Genomic DNA, 27,660 nt, shown 5'->3' with positions numbered 1-27,660 from the left:
ATTATTCTAAATTGTTTGGATGGTTTTTCCTTTTGACATCTTGATGTTTGTTCAAAAATTGTCTCTTTTGTAAACCTATATATTTTCAATAAAGTTGGAAAAATAAAAAAATTAAAATACTAAATAACACATAGCCCCCCCCCCCCAAAAAAAACAAACAAACTTAAAAGTAATTTTAGTTTTTAAAATGATTAACAGTTAAAATAAATATTTTGTATCTTGCGCAGTCATTCAATCTTTCTTTTCATTTATTTAATGTATTTATTTTGCACCTTCATACACTTACCGTTTGCCCAGGGTACTTGCTTCATGTTATTTTACCTATTTATTTTTCCTTGCTTAGTGTACAGTTCCTTTATTTCATTTTAGTTTAGTTTACTTGTTTACGTTACGGGCAGAACCAGGTCAAATACGAAAATGACCAGAGTTATAATTTATATTTCCAAATGTTTCTCTATTGTTGCATCAGGACCAGAACAGAGCAGTAGATGGTAAGAACACAGATGTGTTTACTGTAGAATTCCACTGCTCTGATTGGACACGTTGAATTCATGTGACTGCTCATGGGGGTCGCATTAGTGTCAGCTATTTACGCCTAATGTTTCCCCTCACATGGAAGAAATATATGGAAGTAAATCTGTCTCATCAGATTTTAAATTATAAAAGCCATTGAATTTCTAACACTGAAATGTTCTTTTCTGCACTGAAATTAAGTATCTGAATTTTTTGTCTCTGAATTCAACTATGTTCATAAATTTAGAATAAAAAAAAAATCAGATGCAAAACATTCAAAAGCAAAAAATTCAGATCACACATCTGTGCTGACCATCTTCCTGCATTGGCATCACATGACCAACCTAGCGTAACACGATTGGCTGGCTGTCGGTTTGACTTGAGATAGAATCGATTATTTATCCTTGGGGTCTTGGATGTGTGATCTGAATTTTTTTGTGTCTCAATTTTTTGCTACAGGATTTCAATGGCTTTGAATAATTCAGAATCTGATAAGACAGATTTACTTCCATAGAAATTTTACCACTTTTTCTGTCTGACGGCAACAAATAGTTCAGCATATGAAAGTGGTCCGGGTCAGATTTAGGACCGCATATGAAAGTGGTCCGGGTCAGATTTAGGACCGCATATGAAAGTGGTCCGGGTCAGATTTAGGACCGCATATGAAAGTGGTCCTGGTCAGATTTAGGACCGCATATGAAAGTGGTCCGGGTCAGATTTAGGACCGCATATGAAAGTGGTCCGGGTCAGATTTAGGACCGCATATGAAAGTGGTCCGGGTCAGATTTAGGACCGCATATGAAAGTGGTCCTGGTCAGATTTAGGACCGCATATGAAAGTGGTCCGGGTCAGATTTAGGACCGCATATGAAAGTGGTCCGGGTCAGATTTAGGACCACATATGAAAGTGGTCTGGGTCAGATTAGTGCTGTTCAGACTGTCTTTAACAGACCAGATCCAGGTCACATGGACATACATTTGACCCCAGTCTGAATGGAGCCTGGGTCTAAACCCGGTCCTGCCTCTGGTCCCTGTGACCCAGGTCCAGGTAGTCCCTGTGACCCGGGTCCAGGTGGTTCTGGTGTTAAATGAGCACACGTGGGCGGTTTGTGCAGTGACTTTACTGAACAGTTAAATACAGTTGGATGAACATGTGAGGCTACGGTCGTCCAGCAGAGGCACCCACAAGAAAAATGCCGTCCAATCATCTGCTTTAGTTCCCTCTGATGTCACACACCAGGCCCCGCCCCCCAAACACCCAGACCGACACAAAAAAAAAGCACACGACAGCGGGTCAGCGGTGCGTTCGAGTTCACCTGCAGAAAACACGGGATTCAGGGTTTAAATTCAGGATTAATCAAGTCTGACTTGGCTGAACACATTCCACCCCTCAGACGCAGCCGTCGGCCAATCAGAGCGTGGCGTCGCTGCGGTCGTCACAGTCAGTCTGAGGATTATTGATAAGGCATTCGTTCACGCAGGAAGTCGTCCGTCTGATCGATCGGTTTGTCACCGCCGCTGTCCGTCGACTTCCTGCTCTGAGTGTTTCTCTTCAAAATAAAAGCCAATGGAAAACAAAGCCGGACCGGGTCCGTCAGAACCGGGCCGGAGGATGTTATTGATCAGCTGACCCTAAAGAATCACAGTCGCAGACGAACGGAATCAGAATGTAACGAAAGTACGAAACAGAGCTGACGGATCCGGATCAGAATCAGACGGTTCTGGACGTTAAAGCAGAACCGACAGAACATTCGTCATCAGCTTTTATTGATGAAGTCATTGATCAGGGTTAACGTTGATAAAGCAGGTTTGGCCGATCGATCGACTTCATGTGATTGATCCAGATCCACACTTTGAATGTTTTTCTGAATCTGTCGTTTCTGAAACAATGAAGGAGCAGAACCGTCACTTTTAGCTCCGCCCTCTTTTAACACCACCATTTTGTCAACTTTTTAAACACAAATATTTTTCACGTGTGACGCTGAGTTTCGTCGGTCAAGTTAAAACGACAGGTCAGTAAGTTGTAACCAGCGCCGATCCGAGTCCGACTTTACCACTGATCTGAGTTCTGGTTCTGACCCGGGAGAAGCCGATCAGCTGATCAATAATGCAACCTGGCGTCGGTCCGACAGCTGAAGCGTCGTCCGTCGGCGGAGGTGATCAGGATGGACAGGTGGATGGACAGGGGGAGGGGCAGGGGGAGGAGCCCGGCTCTGCTCTGCAGTCCCAGTCTGTACCTGAACTCTGTGAGGGGGGGCAGTCTGTCTGCGGAGGGGCGGGGCTTACATCTGAAAGCCCTCCCTCTGAGGGCCCCACCTCCTCTGTGTGAGGAGGGGGAGGGGTTGCGGACGGAGGATCGGCTCCTCCTGTCGTTTTAATCGCCACGGCAACGCCGTTTGCACTGTGCTCTGCATCCACTCCGCCTGTGGCTCCGCCTCCTCCTCCTCCCGTGGCTCCTCCCATCCAGAACTCCGCCACCACGCTGATCTCCGCGGCGGCGCCTCCGCCTGCTCCTCCTGCCGACGCTCCTCCACTGACCCCGTCCATCACGGCCGGCCCCTGATGGGCGGATGTCGACAGCGCCTCGGTGATGATGGCCGCCGTCTGAGCAACCCAGTTCAGCTCCGAACGGACCTCCCCTACAGCGCCGGCGGTCTGGGACTCAGTCTCAGGAGCCGGTTGGGCGCTGGTGGGCGGAGCAGGTGGAGGCTGGGCGGAGTCTGTGTTGGGTCCAGGAGCCCCCCCTGCGTTGGCGGTGGCAGCGCTGTTGTTGTTGTTGAGGTTGTCCTGCAGCGCCGTCTGCTGGTTCTGACCCGCCTGCTGGTTCTGGAGAAGCATCTCCTGGATCCGGATCTGCTGCAGGATAGCAGGAAGCTCATAATGATGGAAGAAGTAGATCATGGAATGCTGCAGGAAAAAGAAGGAGAGGAAATGAAAACGAAGGAAAGGAAATGAAAAAAGGAGAGGAAATGACAAAGAAGGAAACCAAAAAGGAAACAAAAAGGAGAGTCCAAAGCAGTGATTAATGACAATGTTTGACTTTTTCATTCATTTCAGTTCATTTTTGTTCATTTTAAAGATTATTTTCCTTATTTATGTACTTCGTTATTCTATTCATTCTGTTAATTATTGTTTATTTTGTTGTTTAATTTCTTAATTTTGTTGCTGATCTTCCTCACTTTGTTCGTTTATTGGTAGCGTTGTCCAAATCCACTGTAAATGTAAATAAATAAATTAATAAATAAACATACAGGGTGGGGAAGCAAAATGTACACTGAACATTTAGTTGTTTTTTCTCAGCAGGCACTATGTCAATTGTTTTGAACCCAAACATATACTGATGTCATAATCATACCTAACACTATTATCCATACCTTTTCAGAAACTTTTGCCCATATGAGTAATCAGGAAAGCAAACGTCAAAGAGTGTGTGATTTGCTGAATGCACTCGTCACACCAAAGGAGATTTCAAAAATAGTTGGAGTGTCCATAAAGACTGTTTATAATGGAAAGAAGAGAATGACTATGAGCAAAACTATTACCAGAAAGTCTGGAAGTGGAGGAAGCAACAAAAAACGTACCAAAGCTTTTATTAAAGCTCTCAAATCCAAAATCCTAAAGGATCCAACCAAAGCCAGGAGAAAAATGGCAACTGAACTTGAGGTAGACAACAAGAGCGTTAGAAATGCAGTAAAATAGGATTTGAAGTTAAAATCTTACACAAGAACACCAAAACACTTGTTGACAACAGCAACAAATCCAACTTTAGCAATTTTTGGGAATCATGTTTATGGCCGCCTTCCAGCCCAGATCTAAACCCTCTGGATTCTGCTGTTTGGGGCGTTTTAGAACATGCTACCGATAGAACATCACACAGCAATGTCCACTTTATTAAAGATACTATTAAAGAAGAATGGGAGAAGTTGTCACCCAAATATTTGAGGAACACTTGCACAAGTTTCAGGAAGCGTGTGAAGGCAGTTATTGAGAAAGAAGGACACATAGAATAAAAACATTTTCTATTATGGACATTTTCTTGTGGCAAATAAATTGTCATGACTTTCAATAAACTAATTGGTCATACACTGTCTTTCAATCCCTGCCTCAAAATAGTGTACATTTTGCTTCCCCACCCTGTATATATATATATATATATATATATATATATATATATATATATATATATATATATATATATATGTATATATATATATATATGTATATATATAAAAATAACAGATTATTAGTCTTGTCAATTCTCCATCAGTTCAGTCCAACAGAGGACTGTACGGTGGTGTTGTTAAATGACTCGCCTCCATCAGCTGACCAACTCCATCAGCTGACCACCTCCATCAGCTGACCATCACCGTTTACAGACACAGGAACATGTATTGTACAGATCAGGACAGGAATCTGCATCCTCCTCCTGTTGTCATGGAAATTTTCTAAGTTTATATTAATAATCTTTCCTCTGTTTTCCATGTGTTGGTCCATTGTAGTTGTTCTAGATCGTTGGGTGTCCATGTTCTTCTGGTTCTTTGGTGTCATTTGGATCCAGTTGATAGTCTGAGTTCACTTTGGGTCAAGTCATAGACAGAGCCGCTCATTTCACTGACAGAAACATCCATCATCTGATTCAACTACAAACACTGGATCTGTCTATGAACTGGAGAGATCTGACTATAGATTTACACATATGTACAAATATACAGACATTTAGAGAAGATTTACACATACAACTATGAATCAACTATTAAAACTGCAAAACAAATTAATATTTAAAAAATTAACAAAACGGAACAAAAATTTTGTAAAATAATGAAAAAAATGAACACAACCAAACACAAACTTAATAAAATATTGAACAAATTAACTAAACCAAACAAGAATTTGGTAAAAGAATGAAAAAATGAACATAAATGAATAAATATTTAGTAAAATAATGGAAAAAATTAACAAAATTAAACTAAATAAAACACAGAGAAAAACTGTGATTAAAACTAATGATTAAAGCTGAAAAAAAATAAAAAATAAAAAGTTAAAAAACCCGAACAAAAATTTTGTAAAATAACGAAAAAAAATGACCATAACCAAATACAAATTGAGTAAAATAATGGAAAGAATTAAGAAAATTAAACTAAATAAAATACAACTATCAATGAACTAAACAAACAGCAAAAATACAGATAAAAACAGTGGGAAAAAAGGTGAAAAAAAACTGTCAAACTCAACACAAACAGGTCCAATCACACTCGTAGAACACTCCAAAACAGGACTATCACTATTATATACAGTTATTTACATGAATTCACCACTAAAAGACTGATAACAGTGATAAAAATCTTTCATCTTTCTCACCGACTGCACTCTGCTGCTCTAAGCCCCGCCCACCCCTCCCCCTCAGCCAATGACAGACCTCTACCCTCATGTGTTCTAAACCAACAGAAAGAATTCTGTCAGTGTTGTAAATGGTTCAGTTACAGTTGTTTAAATGACGGTGGCGTCGGTGACACAATCGTCTTCAAAGGGTTAAAAATCAGTTACAGTCACATGATGATGATGATGATGATGAAGATGAAGATGATGCTACTGACCTGGATAAAGAGCCAGGAGGTGACCAGGGCCAGGCTGCTGTACTGACCGTTGAAGCGGTAGTGATAGGCGTAGAAGGCAAAGTGGTACAAATAAAAGAACCTGCGACCAAAACAAACAAACAAACAAACAAACAAAGGCCGACGTTAACGAGGTGAAGGCAGCCTTAACGCAGCTAAACCCTCCCACTGGATCATGTGACCCACCTCAGCCAGTGGCGTTTGCTGGTGTTGGTGTGGCAGCAGATGGCGTCGTACTGGTCGGCCAACCAGACGATGAGGATGATGTAGAAGGCGGTGGTGGTGTCGTTGAAGAACTCCGACATGATGGCCTCCATTCCTGAAGAAAAAAAAACGCATTTAAGGAATATAAGGCATTGGAAATAAATCTGAAAAAAAAAAAAAAAAGTAACCAGATGCCAACCTACCGACGAGGGCCAGGATGACGGTGAGCAGAGGGGCTGCTGGGAAGGCGATGGTCATGTTCATCTCCAACATCTGAAGCAGATCCACTAAAAAAGAGGGGGCGGAGCCACGATTTAACCACGACTTTAACAAACAAAGACTCAGACAGAAACAGGTTTAAAGGAAAAATAGACTGGACTAAACCAAGGTTCTAATAGTTTTGGATTTTTCATTCTAGTTTAGTTTTATTTAGTTTGGACTTTTTTTTCCTCTAATTCAGTTCGTTTTAATTCATTTTTAGAGCAGGTTTGATAGTTTTTATTAGTTTTCATTTTTTCTAAATGCTTAGTTTTAGTTTATTTGTAGTTCAGTTGTAGTTCAGTTGTAGTTCAGTTGTAGTTTAGTTGTAGTTCAGTTGTAGTTTAGTTGTAGTTTAGTTGTAGTTCAGTTGTAGTTCAGTTGTAGTTCAGTTGTAGTTCAGTTGTAGTTTAGTTGTAGTTCAGTTGTAGTTCAGTTGTAGTTCAGTTGTAGTTTAGTTGTAGTTCAGTTGTAGTTCAGTTGTAGTTCAGTTGTAGTTCAGTTGTAGTTTAGTTGTAGTTCAGTTGTAGTTCAGTTGTAGTTCAGTGGTCTCTTTTCTCTTCTTCTCTGTGCTCCTATTCAAATCAATCCCAGACAGGACTCTGCTGCTTTAGTCTCCATGTTTCCAGGTAGAGTGGGGACCAGAAGACGACTGGAAACCACAAGTGAACACAAGTGACGGAGCAAAAAGTGTCGTATGGAGACAGCACAGAAAACTGAGAGACAAAGAAATTGATTTCGTATCAATCTGGCATTGACAAAGACGAAAACGAAGGGAATTTTATCCCTAATTTTTTTATCTGTTTTAGTTAGTTTTATAAACACACCATACAGTTTCAGTTAGTTATGGTTTTTTTGTTTTAATTATAGTTTTTATTTATTTCAGTTAACGAAAATGTTTTTACAATTCTAGTTTTCGTTAACGATAATAACCTTGGACTGAACCACCGAATATTCAAACTCTTGTGTTTACGAGGCCAAAGGAAAAGAACTGGAGCTGAAACCGTTCATCAGCTGATCCAATAATAACTGACCGTTAAATTACAGGTCTGTTCTGTTCTGATGCTCATTCCTCAGTCTGAGTCTAAACGCTCTGATTTCAGCTTCTTAAAGGCACACTTTAGTTTGTTTCCTTCTTTCTGACAGGAGTCACTTTTCTGTTTTTCCAACTGCACAAACAGTTTCCCAGTTTGGAATCAATAAAGACTATCCAAAACAAACGTGGGAGAAAAAAAAGTAGGCGGAGCTTACTGATAGCCCCGCCCGGTCACCAAAGTTATGATCATTAACTAAAACTAATGAAATGACGAAAACTAGAATTGTAAAAACATTTTCTTTAACTGAAATAAATAAAAACTATAATTAAAAGAAAAAACCATAACTAACTGAAACTGTATTGTGTGTTTACAAAACTAACTAAAACAGATAAAAACTATGGATAAAATTTCCTTTGGCTTTGTCAATGTAGGATTGATACGAAATTGATTTATTTTGCTCAAGCAATTTTAGCTGGCACTTGTGGTTTCCAGTCGTCTTCTGGTTCCCACTCTACCTGGAAACATGGAGACTAAAGCAGCAGAGTCCTGTCTGGGATTTATTTGAATATGACGACAGAGAAGAAGAGAAAAGAGACGACAAAACTACAATTAATACTAAAACTAAAGTAAAACTAAGCATTTAGAAAATAACGAAAACTAATAAAAACAAAAAAAAACGGCTCTAAAAATGAATTAAAACTAACTGAATTAGAGGAAAAAAAGTCAAAACTAAGTAACACTAAACTAGAATGAAAAATCCAAAACTATTAGAACCTTGCCAGTCACACAACACTTTGCCCCTCCTCCTCACTGATGCCACGCCTACCCAGGGATTAATCTGGAGTTTTAACTTTCAATCTTTTTCAAAAACTTTTCAAAAATTTGTACAAAAAAAAAAAAAAAAACCCTGAGGGAAAAACACATGGAGAGAACATGTGAGTGAAATTTGAAAAGAATTTGGAGAAAAATGTCAGAGAGACAGGTTGGACAAAAATCTAGGAGGGACTGAATTCCTGCTAAATCTATCAATCAATCAATCAACCTTTATTTATAAAGCACTTTTCATGCACAGATGCAACACAAAGTGCTTTACAGAATTAAAAACAATTACACAATAAAAAAAGAATAACAATTACAAAGAAAACCCCTCCCTCCCACCCTCCATACTAGACATGCACACACACACACACACACACGCCCACACACTTACACACGCACACACATGCACACGCACACAACAGGGAGACATAAATCTATATCCTCCTGAAGCCCAGCAATGCATTTTAGTTCTCCGTAGGGGACAAACACACTGTCCACTGCAAAGGACATTCCATCAAAAACTAAATACATACAAATATCTTTGAAAAAATATATCTGAAAAAACTGTTGCATTATGCAGTTTCCAATCAAGACAACTGTTTAAGGTAAAGAAGCCTAAACTTTCACTTTCCTTGTTCTCAGATTAGTTTTCACAGTTTGTTTTTGGTCTGAATTCAAAAGTTGTTCATTTTTGTCTGATTGTTTAAATTCTGATCCATCCACTAAATCCATCCCATAACAAACAGTGTTAAATTCCTACACTAACACCGTTCTACCAAGTGAGTACAAAATACACACTGACACATTTAACATTTAACCTAGAACCAAAAATAATAATAATAATAGAACTAATGTTGGTGTGAATCACTGACAGATGACAGGAGGAACTAAAAAACAAATAACTTGTGTATATTGAAAAAATTAAAATAAAATAAACCTTTTTGTGGTTATGTTTGGTGTCTGTTACAAACATGTCATTTAAAGGGTTAAAATATGACAGTTAATGAGTATTTGGTGTTTTGTTTATGGATCAAGTTGATGAAATACAAAAAATGTTAAAAAAAAAAAAAAAAAAGTTAAAAACAAACTATGAAAAACATTCTACCATTAGTACCCCTCTGTGCATATTATGGGCTGTGGGCGTTTAGAAGGACGACTGTGAGGGTTAATGTTGGATTCAAATACTGACCGATGAAGACGAAGATCTGGTGATGTGAGTATCTGAGCAGCATCGACACCGACAGAGTCTGAACAACACAGATCAGAGCAGGGGTCGTCACATGTGGAACTGAAAAAAAAACAGCTCCCATTTATTCAGACCTTCACTCACAAATATGACCATGATGACGAAGGCGGCCAGGTACGACGTCCTCGCCATCCACATGCTGACGAAGCGGTAATGTTCTCCAGACACCACGTTCCTCAGAAACCCTGAGGAGACAGGGGGGTGGGGGGGTAGGAATGTGGTTAATTACTTGTACAGCTGTTTTATGTCTTTAATCCAGTGGTTTCCAGCCTTTTTTGGCTCGTGACCCTATTTTACATTTTAACATCACAAATTTCTGCCGACCCCAGACATTCAAATTGGAGACTTTTTTTTTTTGGCTAAAATTAATTTGTTTTTGATCATGTAATAGTTTGCTGTACTTTATTGCAAATAAAGATTAATTTTGGAGGACATTTAGTCTATATAATGTATATTATTGTGGATGGAGGCAGTAAATCCAGGTGTAGATCACTGCATGAAGGGAATTATGAAAGAGCTGCAGCATCTGAAGCCGACCACAATGAACATTTGACAGATAAATAGAACCACACATAAACAGAACCACAGAGAAACAGAACCACAATGTTTGTTTCACAACCACAGTTTGTCATGTCTTTTATGGATTGTGATTGTCTCGGTCAGCTCACCATATATTTTTTATTAGTAAGTTGTTGTTTTTTGTTTTTTTTTATTTTTATCAATTACTATAAATTTCAGGTGACCCCATTTGAATTCCAGGTGACCCCACGTGGGGTCCCAACCCCAAGGTTGAAAAACACTGCTTTGATCTATTCTTGTATTTTAGTCTTTTATTTTGGTTTTTCCCCTGTAAGTCACTTTGGAAAAAAGTGTCTTCCAAATGCATAACTGTAAGTGTAAATTCCAGGTTCCTACACATTATTCAAGGTCAAATTCCAGCCCTTTTAAGGGTCATTTTCACCCTCTTCCACCTCAGCCCCTCATCGCTGGGCTCAAACCCATACCCTCCAGACAGCGGTAGAGAATCCCAGCTCCGTAAAATCCAAGTCCTGTCGTGTGTTTGTTCTGACGGCTCAGTGAAGCAGCCTGTTTGGTAGGGCTGGGTAATAAAATCGATTTAATCAATCTTAGATCGATTTCATTTTAATTTTGTGTAATCTATTAAAAGTGGATGAGATCGATTTTTCAGAGCAGGACCGGGAGTACGTGGAAGCGCGGCCGGCTCCGTCTCGCGAACACCTGAGGAAGCTCGTGACGGCTGTGGCGCGGGAAAGACGTGGAGGAAGGGTGTGGAAAACCCCTCCACTGGAGGTCCTCCTGGCCTCAAACTCAAACCTGCAGTGTGAAGGAACTGGACGCCTGGAGGCTCTCCGAGGAGTCACGGAAGATGGTCGTTCTTAGAATAATAACTTGGATGAATAGTAAAGACAATGTCCGACCACTACACTACCCCACACACACACACTCCAACCAACAATCATGGAGTAGAAGCCACTAGCCATAAAACAGAATAAACATGCCAAAGAACTCCATTCTGAGCCACTGGAGAAACCTGGGAATGTTTGTTATTTCAGAGCAGATTCAGCTACTTCCCGCTGAAATGTCAGATTTATTTCCTTTCTAATACCAATACTGATCCCAGTACTGATATGCTTCATGACTGCGGTACTCAAATAATCAGGTTACAACTCAAAATTGTACTTTGATATCACTAAATTAATCTGAATCAATCAATTAATACTGAATTGAATCGATATTGGATCGAATCAAATCATTCATTCATTCATTTTCTGAACCCGCTTTATCCTCACTAGGGTCACGGGGGTCTCTTGGAGCCTATCCCAGCTACATAGGGGCGAAGGCGGGGTTCACCCTGGACAAGTCACCAGTTCATCTCAGGGCTGAACATAGAGACAAACAATCACTGTCACATTCACACCTATGGGCAATTTAGATTAACCAATTAACCTATTAGTGCATGTGTTTGGATGGTGGGAGGAGCCAGAGTACCAGAGAGAACCCACACAGACACGGGGAGAACATGCAAACTCCACACAGAAAGGTCCCACCCCCCATCGACTGGTGTTGGAATCGAACCCAGGACCTTCTTGCTGTGAGGCACGAGTGCTAACCACTGCACCACCGTGTTGCCCGAATCGAATCAAATCATGATTAATCGATTCAGAACCTTATGAATCAAAATCGAATCGATTATGGAAATTGGCCACGATACCCAGGCCTACCGTTTGGATAAACACCACTCCTCCTCCAGGTAGATGAAGGGATCATGAGTGGACTGACCTGTGTTCAGTGAACGGGTGGAACTAGGACATGGTAGGACTGGGACCCACCACCACCTCCTGAGACCCACCAATGCATTTTTAAACCCCCCTTGATGTGGGGGTCTTGGTCCTTGGTTGGAACCACAGGTGTTCCTTTTCCATAGCGTTCCTGAATCCTGGTTCCACCTTTATCAGGGCTCTGTTCCTAACCCTAACCCTCCAGAGGTGGAACCACATGATCCACCCTTTCATTTACACAGACAACGGAACAAAAGAAAGGGAGAATATTCCAGAACACCAGTGGAAAAGGGGCTTATCTGTGACCTTTGACCCTGACTCTAACCTTTGTTTTCCTCGTTCTCTGCGAGTGCCTTCACGCTGGACATCAGGATGTCGTCGTATCCCAGAAACTCGTCGAGCAGAAAACGACTGAAGCCGTCGCCAAAGCACTCGTCCTTCATCGGGTCTGAAACAGAAACCAGAGGGGCGTCACCTCAGGCGTCCCGCGGTCACAGGGTCATGTGACCACGGCGGTCACCGGGTCACATGACCGCGGCGGCGCCAGGACTCACCCAGAGTAACGACCATGACGGGGATGTTGAGCCTCTGTCTGGTGTTCTGAGACAGACGCAGGAAACCGTACTCCAGGGAATACTCCACGATATACTCCTCCTGAGGCCAGACTGCAACAGCAATGTTAGAGAGGGCAACAAACAATGGCAACGTTAGAGAAGGCAACAAACAAACAAACAATGGCAATGTTAGAGGAGGCAACTAACAAACGAACAACAGCAACGCAGCAAGATTAGAGAGGGCAACAAACAAACAAACAACAGCAAAGTTAGAGACAGCAACACGGCAACATAATGGAAGACAAACAACAACCTAGTATTTAAACTGAAACTCTGCATTAAAGACTGTTTCTGTGAGGACTAATATTCAGACTGTCGTGTGTTTGACTAGAGGCGTTTAACCCTGAGGTCAGAGGTCAGAGGTCTGAGGTCAGAGTTCTGAGGTCCAGGGTCTGAGGTCAGAGGTCTGGGGTCAGAGGTCAGAGTTCAGGGGTCAGGGCTCATAGGTCTGACGTCAGGGGTCAGGGCTAATAGGTCTGAGGTCAGGGGTCAGAGGTCAGGGAGGTGGAAGGTTTACCTGCTCTGGTCATCATCTCCAGCTCAGACACTGAGTCCCTCAGCGGCTGCGTACCTTTAGTGGTCTGGCTGAAGGACACGTCCTGGCTGTCATTGACTCCGCCCCCTCCGCTGCCACCCCCACCTCCTCCGACGCCTCCTCCAATCAGAGACGGCTTCAGACGAGGTTCGATGTCCAGCTCAAACTGCGGAGGACGGAGAACAGACGTGTCAGAACAGACATCCATCCAATCGGGGAGGAGCCTCACCTGGCCCCCATGGCTCTGCCCCCTCTCACCTGCACCGAGCTGTTGTCGAACATGTCCACCGTCATCTCCTCCTCCTCCTCCTCCTCCCGTGCAGCGCCGCCAGGCTGAGCCAGCCCTCGCCGCTGCCGTCCGCGTCCCCGGCATCCACCGCGTCTCCGGCGCCGTCCTCCATATTGAGCTCCGCCTGGAAGCCCGCGGAGTCGTAGTAGCGCAGGAAGACGGGCGCCCGGCTGGAGTTCCGCTGGATCTCCACGCGAAGGATGCCGTCGCGAGGCCAGCGCTCCCTCACCACCTCCAGACAGTTGATGGGCGAGCGAGAGAAGGCGATGTGGATGTAGGCGAGGATGAAGAGGACGAAGAGGGCCTAAGGAAGAGGAGGAGCAGAGGAGGAAAAAAGGAGGAGGAAGAGGAGGGAGAAGAGGAGCAGAGGAGGAAAAGAGGGGGAGGGAGAGGAGGAGGAGAGGAGGAAGAAGAGGAGGAGGAAGAGGAGGAGCAGAGGAGGAGGAAGGGGAGGAGGAAGAGGAGGAAAAAGAGGAGGAGGAAGAGGAAGAAGAGGAGGAGGAAGTGGAGGAGGAAGAAGAGGAGGAAGAGGAGGAGCAGAAGAGGAGGAGGAAGAGGGGAGGAAGAGGAGCAAAGGAGGAACAGAGGAGGAGGAAGAGGAGGAGGAGGGGGAGGGGGAGGAGGAAGAGGAGAAGGAAGAGGAGGAGAAAGAAGAGGAGGAAGAGGAGAAGGAAGAGGAGGAGCAGAGGAGGAGGGGGAGGAGGAGGAAGAAATGGAGGAGGAGGAGCAGAGGAGGAGGAAGGGGAGGAGGAAGAGGAGGAGCAGAGGAGGAGAAAGAGGAGGAGGAAGAGGAGGAGCAGAGGAGGGGGAGGAGGAGGAGGAGCAGAGGAGGAGGAAGGGGAGGAGGAAGAGGAGGAAAAAGAGAAGGAGGAATTGGAAGAGGAGGAGCAGAGGAGGAGAAAGAGAAGGAGGAAGAGGGGAGGAAGAGGCGCAAAGGAGGAACAGAGGAGGAGGGGGAGGAGGAGGAAGAGGAGGAGCAGAGGAGGAGAAAGAGGAGGAGGAAGAGGAGGAGCGGAGGAAGGGGAGGAGGAGGAAGAAGAGGAGGAGGAAGGGGAGGAGGAAGAGGAGAAGGAAGAGAAGGAGCAGAGGAGGAGGGGAGGAGGAGGAGCAGAGGAGGAGGAAGGGGAGGAGGAAGAGGAGAAGGAAGAGGAGCAAAAGAGGAGGAGCAGAGTAGGAGGAAAAGAAGGAGGAAGAGGAGGAGCAGAGGAGGGGGAGGAGGAGGAAGAAGAGGAGGAGGAGCAGGAGGAGGAAGGGGAGGAGGAAGAGGAGAAGGAAGAGGAGGAGGAAGAGGAGGGAGAGGAGGAGCAGAGGAGGAGCAAGAACATGTTCAGAACAGTCTGGGTCCATCAGGTTTGTACTGTGGAGCATTTGTGTCTACAGCTCACCCTCTATGTGGACTATGTGGACCATGTGGACTCTGTGGACCATGTGGACTATGTGGACTATGTGGACTATGTGGACTCTGTGGACCATGTGAACTCTGTGGACTCTGTGGGCTCTGTGGGCTCTGTGGACCATGTGGACTCTGTGGACTATGTGGACTATGTGGACTCTGTGGACCATATGGACTCTATGGACTATGTGGACTATGTGGACTCTGGCGCCCCCTTGTCTCAAAGACATTGAACAAACCAAAGTACAAACCCTCCTAAGATCATAGAAAATAAAAGAATTAATTAGTGCTGAAAAAAGGTTCATTAATGGTGTAAAATCAACTCTATATACAGTCGTCCTCAAAATTCTTCATACCCCTGCCATTTTTTGTAACTTTTTGTTTTTGTGATGAAATGAATGAGTTTTGTCAAGTTTGTTTGTGACTTGTATGTGATACACAAGTGAGGAAATAAGAACAAATGATACTTGGAGAAATACTTTATTTCAGGAGTATTTTATTAGAGGATTTCTAAAAAACGCCATGTTCAAAATTATTCATACCCTAGGTTTACTAAGTCCAAAGTCTTTTCTTAATAGTCAGTAGAATAGCCTTTGTTCTTGATAATGGTTCCTGTAAGTGTCCACAGGTTCTCTTCTGTCTCCTGTGGGGTTTTGGTCCACTCTTCCAGGACCAAAGCCTCCAGCTGGGTCCGGTTGGATGGTCTCCTACCCATCACGCTAGTCTTTGGCTCCCTCCACAGATCCTCTATATGATTTAGGTCAGAGCTTTGACTGGGTCATGTCCTTGAACCACTACTGCACTACCTTGGTGGTATGCTTGGGTCAGTGTCCTGCTGGGACGTCCAGTCAGGACCAGTCTAGAGTTTCTCAGCAGACACTTCCACATTGTCATCCAGGATGTTGATATAATCCTCCTTTTTCATGATGCCCTGTATCTTGATGAGGTTCTCGGTGCCACTAGCAGAAAAGCAGCCCCATAGCATTATGTTGCCACCACCATGCTCGATGGTTGGGGCTGTGTTCAGCTTGCGTTCTTCTCCTTGCTTCCTTCAGATGCAGTCAACATCCATGTGGCAAAACAACTCCATCTTTGTTTCATCAAATCACTGGATTGATGACCAAAAGCTTGGATCTTGGTTAAGAAGAGCTCTAGGAAATGCCAGATGAGCCTCCTGATGTTTCATCCTGAGTCCTGCCATCTTCCTGTGTCTGCATCCATGGAGAACTCCTTTGTGCAATACTGGCTGGATGGTTGTCTGTGATACCTTCATACCTCGGTTATTTTGGTGGCAACATAATGCTATGGTTATAACCTATGATGCTAGGATGCTTCTCTGCTAGTGGCACTGGAAACCTCATGAAGTTACAAGGCATCATGAATTTAACATAATTATATCAACGTCCTGGATGACAGCGTGAAAGTGCTGAGAAACTCTAGACTGGTCCTGACTGGACGTCCCAGCAGGACACTGACCCCAAGCATACCACCAAGGTAGTGCAGTAGTGGTTCAAGGACATGACCCAGTCAAAGCTCTGACCTAAATCATATAGAGGATCTGTGGAGGGAGCTAAAGACCAGAGTGATGGGTAGGAGACCATCCAGCCGGACCCAGCTGGAGGCTTTGGTCCTGGAAGAGTGGACCAAAACCCCACAGGAGACGGAAGAGAACCTGTGGACACTTACAGGAACCATTATCAAGAACAAAGGCTATTCTACTGACTATTAAGAAAAGACTTTGGACTTAATAAACCTAGGGTATGAATAATTTTGAACATGGCGTTTTTTAGAAATCCTCTAATAAAATACTCCTGAAATAAAGTATTTCTCCAAGTATCATTTGTTCTTATTTCCTCACTTGTGCATCACATATAAGTCACAAACAAACTTGACAAAACTCATTCATTTCATCACAAAAACAAAAAGTTACAAAAAATGGCAGGGGTATGAAGAATTTTGAGGACCACTGTATGTATGTTTGTTCATTTCTTGTCATGTACTAACTGTGAATGTGTTAGCCCACTTGTATATGACATGAGTCTTTTTAGTATTTGTTGTACAGGGTGTGCCATCAGTCTCCATACATAGGAGACATAATACATTCCATACATATATGGTTCTAACATGTATTTCTTTCTATTTCTTCTTTATAGTTCTTCAGCAGTGGAGGACACGCATTGAAATGTGTTCCTGACAAAATGGCAGTCATATAGAGCATATTATAGAAATAAAAATGGGTTATGTCAAGAAACGTTTATTTTTCCTATGTATGCAGACTTATGGGACACCCTGTATGTTTTATCTCCAGTTCTCGTAGGCTGATTCAAATCATAAACTGTCCCCAACATTAAATTAATAAATGACAGTTTTTTGGTCAGATGGACCCACAGGGAACTTCAGCGTCTGCACTTTCATCATAATAAAACTGTCCAGTCCCCTGGGTCAGTGTGTTTCTTTAATACTGGGTTCCACATGTACTCAGTTCTTCAGGTTTTATATTTGGGGGCGGTTCCTGTCAGACGTTCCTTTGAACAGTTCTCCATACAACACAACGTTTCCATCGTTAGTCAATGTGTTTGTTGTTCTTCTAAACCCTGGGTAGAACCTGGTCCTCCACACATGAGTCCTGACATGAATGAACCCACAACAGGCCCAGAACCACGGCCCACGTGTCGTTAACACGTGTGGACATTAACGACCCAGCGTTGACCTGATGGAGAACCTCCACCGACCCTCAGCCTCCACCGACCCTCAGCCTCCACAAACAAACACAGCAGCTTAATCCACAACCAAGAAGATTAACTTCACAAAGAACATTCTGTCTGACACAACCACGAAATCTGAAGCAAAGTCCACAACCTGACACCAGGACCAGAAGAGTCCACAACCTGACACCAGGACCTGAGACCAGGACCAGAGAGCAGGACCTGAGACCAGGACCTCAGACCAGGACTTGAGACCAGGACCAGAGGAGTCCACAACCTGAGATCAGGACCAGAGACCAGAACCTGAGACCACAACCTGAGACCAGGACCTGAGACACCAACCTGAGACCAGGACAAGGGGAGTCCACAACCTGAGACCAAGACCTGAGACCACAACCTGAGACCAGGACCAGAGGAGTCCACAACCTGAGACCAAGACCAGAGACCAGGACCTGAGACACTAACCTGAGACCAGGACCTGAGACACCAACCTGAGACCAGGACCAGAGACCAGGACCTGAGACCACAACCTGAGACCAGGACCTGACACCAGGGCCAGAGGAGTCCACAACCTGAGACCAGGACCTGAGACCAGGATCTGAGACCACAACCTGAGACCAGGACCTGAGACCAGGACCTAAGACCAGAGGAGTCCACAACCTGAGACCAGGACCAGAAGAGTCCACAACCTGAGACCAGAGGAATCCAGACCAGAGGAGTCCACAACCTGAGACCAGAGGAGTCCACAACCTGAGACCAGAAGAGTTCACAACCTGAGACCAGAACCTGAGACCAGAAGAGTCCACAACCTGAGACCAGAGGAGTCCACAACCTGAGACCTAGAAGAGTCCACAACCTGAGACCAGAGGAGTCCACAACCTGAGACCAGAGGAGTTCACAACCTGAGACCAGAACCTGAGACCAGCAGAGTCCACAACCTGAGACCAGAGGAGTCCACAACCTGAGACCAGAAGAGTCCACAACCTGAGACCAGAGGAGTCCACAACCTGAGACCAGACAAGTCCACAACCTGAGACCAGAGGAGTCCAGACCAGAGGAGTCCACAACCTAAGACCAAGACCAGAGGAGTCCACAGCCTGAGACCAGAGGAGTCCAGACCAGAAGAGTCCAGACCTTCTACAGACCAGACCTTCTATAGACCAGACCTTCTATAGACCACCAAGGTGGTCTCGGTCCGCTTATCTGATTCGAATCAGAATTCGCATGTTTGTATTCACACCTAAAAAAAAAGTCCAGACTTGGCAGGGGAACAGACTCTGGTCTGTTTTAAATGAACCAAACAAAGTAGGTGTGAATCCACCCTAAGAAGAACCCAGCAGAACCCACCTTTAACAGGACGAAGAACTCAAACACCCTCCTGAATGACGGCGGGAAAAGCCGGGCGTAGGTGACGGCCATCTTGAAGAAGAGGGCGTGGAAGAGGCGGTCCCTCACGTTGATGAGCGGGTTCTGGTTGATGTTGGGGTTGCGTATGCGGTTGTTGCCCATGTTGTTGTTGTTGTTGTTGAGCGGCACGTTGTTGTTGTTGGCCTGGTTCTCAGACATGGTCTCTGCGGGACGGGGGACCAAGGTCTGGGGGGTCAATCCGGTCGACTGGGGTCACGCTGAGGGAAACGAACGGCTTCAGGCGGATTCTAGGTCGGCATGGCTGGGGGCGGGGCGGCTCGGGCTGAAAGTGGCGGTGACCTCTGACCTCCTGGACAGAGAGACGAGTCTGATCCTCACAGAACTGAAACAGAAAAATAATCCGTCAACTTTTAGATCATTAAAATGATTATTTAAACCTACACTTTATGGGACTCAGGTCCAGTCAACAGCAAGGTTCTAATAGTTTTGGATTTTTCATTCTACTTTAGTTTGATTTAGTTTGGACTTTTTTCCTCTCATTCAGTTAGTTTTAATTCATTTTTAGAGCAAGTTTGATAGTTTTTATTAGTTTTTGTTATTTTCTAAATGCTTAGTTTTAGTTTAGTTTTTTTTATATCAGCTAAAATTTTCTTAGGGGGTCACATGAGTGTCCATTTTTGTCAAAAAAAACCAAAAAAAAAACAAACAGTTGTCCTACAGTCCTAGAAGTGTGTGTAAATAATGCTAATCCATTAGTACACAGACTACTGATATTCTCTGACAGTGGAAGCTCTATTTTCATAAATATTGGATTTGGAATAGCACGTGGATGGGAAAACTTTTGCTGGTGGACGGACGTGACATTACCCATGATGCTCTGGTCAGTCCCAGTACTTTATTAGGAATAAACTTCTAGACTTCCTATTGCTAATTGTGCTCTTCTTCATAAATGTTGGTATTGTGGATCTAAAACAATCCCAGCTGACACAAAAACACTAAATGTGTCAGTGGACGGATGTGACATGGTTGTTGTGGATCCCATCATACTGATGCTCTGCAGCCATGTCAGCGTTTACACTAATGATCCCTGTGCAAAAACTAGGAGCACTATTATTTATTGGATAGTTTAGCATCAGACTAAAGAGGAAAGAACAATCTAGAATTGTTCTTTCTGTATAAAAATGCTTCTTATTGTAAAAGTGTTGATGTAAACAGTGCTGTGTGCCATTCTTCATGTATGTATTGGTGGAACAGAAGCAGGATGGATCAGCACCATACTCCAGATTGAACCTGTACAAATAAAACATGTGATATGGAGGAGAGAATCTGGGAAGAAAAACTGGGGAATCCAAAAGAAGAGAAGATTTGTTTTTCAGCTCAGTTCAGTTCAAATAGAACTTGTCCATTTGTGACATGAAAATATAGCATTAATTGTGCTGAAATGGTTCATTTTGGAGCTGAAAACATAGTTCATATGAGCATCAACATGTTGAACAGAACTGAAATCCTGTCCATTTGAACAACTGTCATTTACCAACACAAAGTTCCTTTGGATTCACTGAGACTGATTTAATATGAACACAGACACACAGAAGAGCTCTGAGCACATGTGAGCCACTAAACAAAAAACAAAAACAAAAATGAACCTCCGCAATATCTGCATTTGAATAATTACCTAAAAATACTGATACAGTACTTTTTAATATTGATACAGTATTGTGAAATGAAATATTGCGATATATTGCAGAATCGATATTTTCCCACACCACTAGTGTCACGTAGCAGGAATTTACATATTTTTACCCTTAAATGTTCTTTGTGTCAGTTGTCCCATGTGTCATGTGACAGTTCTTACTCAGACCTATTCCTCCATGGACTAAACAGATCAGTTATTGAGTTTAAACACAGACACTGTTGGACAGGACGTGGGTCCATAATTCTTTAATGAACTTTTATGTGTTTATGTGGATGTCTTCAGTCCAACAGCAGGTCCAGAAGGATGGAAAATCTGAAAGTCAGAGTTCCGTCAGATCTGCAACCATTAACCAACAGCCTATATTTTTATCTAAATGAGCCGCTGTGGGTCGTAAAAGCGGCTGGAGAAATATAGGTCGACAACACCTTTACATTAGTGAAGGAATGCTGTTTGTACAGTCAAACTGCACCTTTATCCTCCATTTACAGAAAGGACAGGACACTAAAGGACAGTAAAGGAAACGGAAAGCATGAGCTGAAGTGGATCACACCAGCAAAATAATAAAACCACACAGAAACACTGACAAATACAAAACTATTCTGGGTTTCAGTGAAAAACTTTAAATTACGTCATGAAAATGTTTACATCTACAAACTATCCTTTAAAAAATGTGAATAACATGAACATCCATGAAGAAACAGAAATTTATTACAAAAAATAAGTGTAATTAGACCAATATTCAGTCTCAGTTTATCATTTATGCATGCTCATTCTAACACACAAATCACAGTGGATCTACAAATACACACAACATTTAATAACAGACTGAATATTGGTACAATTACATTTATTTATACTAAGATATTTAGGGTTGTTCATATTTGTTCGGTTACTTAAATATTTTTTTAATACTCTCAGCCCAATATATCTAAAACAGGTCAGACAAGTATAATAATAAAAATATAACACATGAATAATGTAAAAAAATGGACAAAAATTTTTGAAACATGACCAGAATGAACATAAATTAACAAAAAAAAAAACACTAACTATGAATAAAATAAACAGTAACAAGAACAAAACATTCACCAAAATGTGCAAAAATTGGAGAAACATCAACAAAATGATGTTAAAATTACATTTTTCTTATGACATTTCATGCTATTCATATTTTTTTAAAAGATAGTTAGTAAATGTAAACATTTTCATAATGTAATTTTACTTTTTTTTACTTTTTCTTTTTACTAAAACAAAGATAAATATCTGTATTTGTCATTATTTAAATCAGGGTTCTCAAACTCCTGCTCTTTCAGGTTCCACATTCAGTCTGATTTGATCTGCGGTGGACCGAACCAGTAAAATAACAGAATACCCGATAAATAATGACAACTCCAAATATTTGTCATTGTTTCAGTGCAAAAAAAAACCAAACTATTAAATTATGAAAATACTTACTTTTATAAACTATTCAAACAAAAAAGATGTGAATAACCTGAAAAAACTGAAATTTCTTCTGAAAAATCAGTGTAATTTTCTCAGTCTTCTTGCTCCACTTCTCATTAGTCCATGTGCATTCTGGATCAGATCTGCAAAGACACTAAACACTGAGGAACAGAAGAAAAGAGTTCAAACTGGACTGAATTTAATACAGACATTTCAGGTTGGACACATTTGTTCAGGTTAGTCACATTTTATTGGTACAGGAGAGTTTGGAAATGGAAATATTTTCAGAATTTATTTTTTGCACTAAAACAAAAAAAAAAACTGAAGTTGTTAATTCAAGAGTTTTTGCTTAATTCAAGATTTTTTGCTAAATTTAAGATTTTTTTTTTTGCTTAATTCAAGATTTTTTTTTACTTAATTTAAGATTTTTTTTGCTTAATTCAAGATTTTTTTTTTACTTAATTTAAGATTTTTTTTTGCATAATTCAATATTTTTTCCTTAATTCAAGCTATTTTTTTGTTTAATTCAGATTTTTTTGCTTAATTCAAGATTTTTGCTACATTTAAGATTTTTTTGCTAATTCAAGATTTTTTTTTTTGTTTAATTCAATATTTTCATAATTTAATGTTATTTTTTTGCGCTAAAACAAAGACAAATATTTGAAGTTGTCATTATTTATAGACATAATGTAAGATTATTTTTTTCCCACCAACCCCAGTAGTAAATCTGCAGTCATTCTTTTTTGTTGGTTCTTCTGCTGTGATTATTTGACTGTAGATCAGATTGGTCTGGATGTGGAACCTGAACTAATATGACTGTTAATATATAATACATTCAGTCTAATTTTTGCATTCCATTAATTAACTAACTAACACCTGATGTAAAAGATCATTTACTCCAGTCACTAAAATGAAGAAGCAGCTGTTTAGTGCACCCAATAAAATACTAGGGATGTCCCAATCTGATCTGAAGAGAGGTATCAGCTGCTGATCTGGCTTTTTTTTTATTTTTTATTCTTTAGATCGGATCAGATTTAGTCATGTGATCAGACCGATCCAGTTTTCACATATATTTTCAGTTTGGTTCCGCTTAACAGCATCTGTAAATAAAAAACAAATATCATGGAACAGGTCTGCCGTGTGGGAATACTGTAGTCTGGAAAGAAAGGAAAGTCAAAAGAGGAGGAGGAAGTGAAGGAGGAAGAGGAGAAGGAGAGAGGAGGAAGAGGAGGAAGAAGACAGAGTGGAGAGAGGAGGAAGAGGAGGAAGAGGAGGGAGAGGAGAAGAAGGAGGAAGAGGAGGGAGAAGAGGAAGAAGAGGAGGAAGAAGAGGGTGAGGAGGAAAAGGAGGAGGAGGAGGAGGAGCAGCATCAGGGTTCACTTTAATACAACCAATTAGTTTGATCACTTCCAAACCCTTCAGTTTTCACAGGTCGCAGCTTTCCTCCGTCATAAGTGAAATATTTTAACACAATGTAACCCACAGGTGTCAAACATGTGTCCCGGGGGCCAAATCCAGCCCACCAAAGGGTCCAGTCCAGCCCACCAAAGGGTCCAGTCCAGCCCACCAAAGGGTCCAGTCCAGCCCACCAAAGGGTCCAGTCCAGCCCACCAAAGGGTCCAGTCCAGCCCACGGGATGAATTTGTGAAATGCAAAAATTACACTGAAGATATAAACAATCCTTTTAGTTCAGGTTCCACATTCAGACCAATTCAATCTCATAATAACCTATACATACTCACAACTCCAATTTTTCTCTTCGTAAATGTTTTCATATATTTAGACTAAAACAAAGTAGAACTTTGCAAAAACTCTGAATAACCTGAACAAATATGAACAACCTGAAATGTCTTCAGAGGAGTGCAATTTCAACTAGAAAAGCACTCGGACAGCGCAGACCTCCGCCAAGGGAGATCAGCCCCCCCCCCACAAAACACCACCAAAATTTAATCATTTTGTTCCTTGTGCCAGTATCAACATTTCCTGAAAATTTCACCTTAATCCATCCATAACTTTTTGAGTTATCTTGCACACAAACAAATAAACAAATAAACAACTATATCACTTCTGCTACACATGATGAATCAATCTTCAATATCTTGCAGCACCTGTTGGGAACTTATTACCTCCACTAGGAGGTACTGTGATCACTTTGTGTGTTTGCGCGCGTGTTTGTTTGTTTGTTAGCAAGATAACTCAAAAAGTTACGGACGGATTTTCAGGAAACTTTCAGGAAATGTTGATACTGGCACAAGGAAGAAATGATTAAATTTTGGTGGTGATCCGGGGGGGAGATCTGTCTTGGCAGAGGTCTGCGCTCTCCGGTGCTTTTCTTATTTTGTATTTTTTTTACCAAGCACTCTGACCATTCATTGTGGAGTTGCACATACATATGTTGAAAATATCCCTATCTCCCAATGGTAAAGAATCCTTTTAAAAATTTCTGGATCCAGACAGTGATCTGGATCATTCCCAAAATCTAATCATTTGTTACTCATCCCATTTTGGACATTTCCTGAAAATTTCATCAAAATTCATCCATAACTTTTTCAGTTTTGTTGCTAACTAACCAACAAACAAACCCTGGCAAAAACATAACCTCCTTGGCGGAGGTAATAATATTACCAACTGTTACTAAATATTTTGTGTGTTTGTAGATCCACTGTCATCTGTAAGTTATAACATACATGTGGAAATGATACACTAAAGCAGAATAGTGTTAAAATTACATTTTTTTTTTAAAGTTTGTTCATGCTATTCACATTGTTTGAACGGATAGTTTGTAGATGTAAACATTTTCATAATGTAATTTGACTTTTTTCACTGTAAAACACAGATAAAAGTTTGGAGTTGACATTCTTTCTGTATTATTCTGTTCTTATCTCACTGGTCTGGCCCACTGCAGATCACATTTGGCTGAATGTGGAACTGAACTGAAATGAGTTTGACAGCCCTGATATAAGCCAACACTCATATTTACAGCAGTGACATCCGCTTCTTTTGTTTTGATTCAGGTGTAAAAAAAAAAAAAAAAAAAAAAATCAGCTGAATCCAGAGTTTGAGCCCTGCCCTGCCCCCCCAACACCAACACTTCCAGTCCGATCCACCATCAGCTGCTTCACAGTCTGATCAGAACCGGTGTCATGTGTAGAATCTGGCTGACAGAACCTGCACTGAGGCTGTGTCGAACATTAGTGCTGTTATTTCATCACTACAGCCTGTTCTACTTGTTTTTAGGCCTCAGCAGTAAACACCACCCTGCTAACTGCTAACGGCTAACAACACAGATGACGACGAACAGCGGCTAACGGTGTTCTGCGTTAGCATTGAGCTCACACTTACCAGTTAGTGTGTCCGCGGCTGAGTGTCCATGCTAATGTTTTCTTCTGGGTGTTTTTATACGGCGAACTGGGAGCCGCCTTCATACACGCATCAGCTATCTGGGTTAGCACAGGCTAAGTTAGCATACAGCCGCGTTCATAGAAAAGAAACGGTCGAGAGCTAACGGCTAAAGCTCGTTTAGGAAGGCTAGCTGCGGCGGTGTTAGCTGACGGTCAGCCGGTCTGAGTCTGTGCGTGGGCTCATATCAGTTTCATCTAACGGCCTCGGGCTCCGGTTGATTCTGCGGGACGTTAAAAATTAACTCTGAGCCCGAGTTCAGCTGGAAAACGGCTAACAGGAGCAGCCGCTGCTCAGTGACGGAACTACGACTGGACCGGAAGTACGGCTCATTCAAAATGAAAGCCCAAACCCCGAGTACAGACTGCAAGGTTCTGCCCACATCTGTTTTTAGGCCCGAGCCGAGTAAAGCCGGCGCAGGGCCTACTGAGTCTGCAGTGGGCGCATGGGGACCAAATCGCCAGTGACGCGGTCGCCTTTCTCCACTGTCGCCACTCTCACACATATTCACATTCACGGCACTGAGACCTTTAAGAACATGTACATGACATGTGCACAAACAGCATATTTACACCTGCTCACAATGAATGGGAGTCAATGGGACACGCCCACTCGGGGTCAGTCACTTGTGTGTCTGTGCACGACACGTGACCTCTGACCCCACAGACATGTGGGGGAGCTCGAGAGCTTTCAAATAAGGCCAAATATGTGGTTGCCATAGAAACGGCTATATTGTTCTTGCTCAGATTCAGATTTTTCTCCTGCGCTTTGAGCTCAATTTTGACCCTCTGAACATTTACGAAAACTCACCAAATTTTGCCTAAAATTCAGAAGTGCGAGAAATTGAATTTACATATAGGTTTCGTAGATGTCGGTAAAGAAATGTTGCAGCAGCGCCCCCTTGAAAAGTGGAAATGCATTGCGCCAATGGGAGCTCGTCCAACATAAAGTTTGTCGTAGAGCCACGAAAATCGGTACACAGATTCATCATGAGGAGACAAACAAAAAATATTATTATGGCCACGCCCCAAAACCAGCCCTTAGTCGGCCATATTGGATTGAAATTTCCGAAATGCTGAGTCAGCGTTTTCGCTGACGTCGTATTTTAACTATCTCCTACTAAGCCGTTTGGCCGAATGAGCTCAAAATCGGTTTACAGTATCTAGAGAAGTGGGACATCAAAACTTATCCGAATTTTTTGAATTGGTGTCACCGTTTTTGTGTGACGAGGTTACAAACTTTGCAAAGTTTTTTCGAAAATTTGCCATCACAAAAATTGCTTCAGCTCAGACACACAAACACCAATTTGGCTGAAATTTTACTCAGACGTCCATCTCCCAGGCCTACACCCATTTACTGAAAGAAATTGACATTTCGCTCCATAGCGCCCCCTACAAATGTACATTTACAAAAATGACATTAGTCGGACATACGAACACCGATTTGGCTTCAAATTTGACTCAGACATCTGTCTCCCCGGCCTACACCTATTTGTCAAAAGAAACTGAAATTTTGCACTACAGCGCCCCCTACAAAAATTTTTAATATTTTTTTTATTAAAATTGCTTCAGTTCGGACATACGAACACCAATCTGGCTCAAATTTGAGCTCAGACATCTATCTCCCAGGCATACAACCCATTTATCAGAAAAATGTGAAATTCGGAGCCATAGCGCCCCCTACAATTTTACCTTTATGAAAATACCTCACGTTAGACATACGAAACACCAATTTGCCTCAAATTTGAATCCAGTTGTCAATCTCCCAGGCCTACACCCATTTATCAAAAGAAATTGCCACTTCGCCTCAGTAGCGCCCCCTACAAATTTACCTTCACCAAAATTGCATTAATTCAAACATACGAACACCGATTTGGCTCAAATTTGACTCAGTGGTACATCTCGCAGGTCTACACCCATTCAACGAAAGAAATTTAATTTTAGCTGCATAGCGCCCCCCTACAGATTTACTTATACAAAAATTCTTTAGTTTGGACATAAAACCAAAGATCTGCCTCAAATTTGAATCAGTTGTCAATCTCCCAGGCCTACACCCATTCATCAGAAGACATTGAAATTTGGTGCTAGAGCGCCACCTGCTGAACGATGGACATACTTCTACTGGACGTGCCCGTGGCGAGGGCCTTTAGATGTCGCTTGTGGCTTTAATTTTTTTTTTATTGACAATATACAAACAACTTGGCATCCGTATTAAAGAAAATACAAAGGCA

The 27,660-nt window shown here is 42.2% G+C and overlaps 1 protein-coding gene across 1 annotated transcript; it reads right to left on the bottom strand.

Moving 5' to 3' along the window:
- Nucleotides 1-1,614: 1,614 nt before the first annotated feature.
- Nucleotides 1,615-25,751, bottom strand: LOC115417664 (membralin-like). The gene is given in 13 exon segments (XM_030131691.1): nucleotides 1,615-3,419; nucleotides 6,107-6,206; nucleotides 6,311-6,443; nucleotides 6,532-6,615; nucleotides 9,632-9,689; nucleotides 9,773-9,873; nucleotides 12,314-12,436; nucleotides 12,543-12,653; nucleotides 13,120-13,303; nucleotides 13,396-13,454; nucleotides 13,457-13,730; nucleotides 18,872-19,274; nucleotides 25,374-25,751. Coding segments are annotated over 12 exon segments (2,193 nt in total). The 5' UTR covers nucleotides 19,091-19,274; nucleotides 25,374-25,751; the 3' UTR covers nucleotides 1,615-2,672.
- Nucleotides 25,752-27,660: the final 1,909 nt, after the last annotated feature.

The sequence above is a fragment of the Sphaeramia orbicularis genome, chromosome 4, assembly GCF_902148855.1.
Source record: "Sphaeramia orbicularis chromosome 4, fSphaOr1.1, whole genome shotgun sequence".
Lineage (NCBI taxonomy): Eukaryota > Metazoa > Chordata > Actinopteri > Kurtiformes > Apogonidae > Sphaeramia > Sphaeramia orbicularis.
The sequence above is the reverse complement of the archived record's forward strand: the minus strand, read 5'-3'. Positions and strand labels throughout refer to the sequence as shown.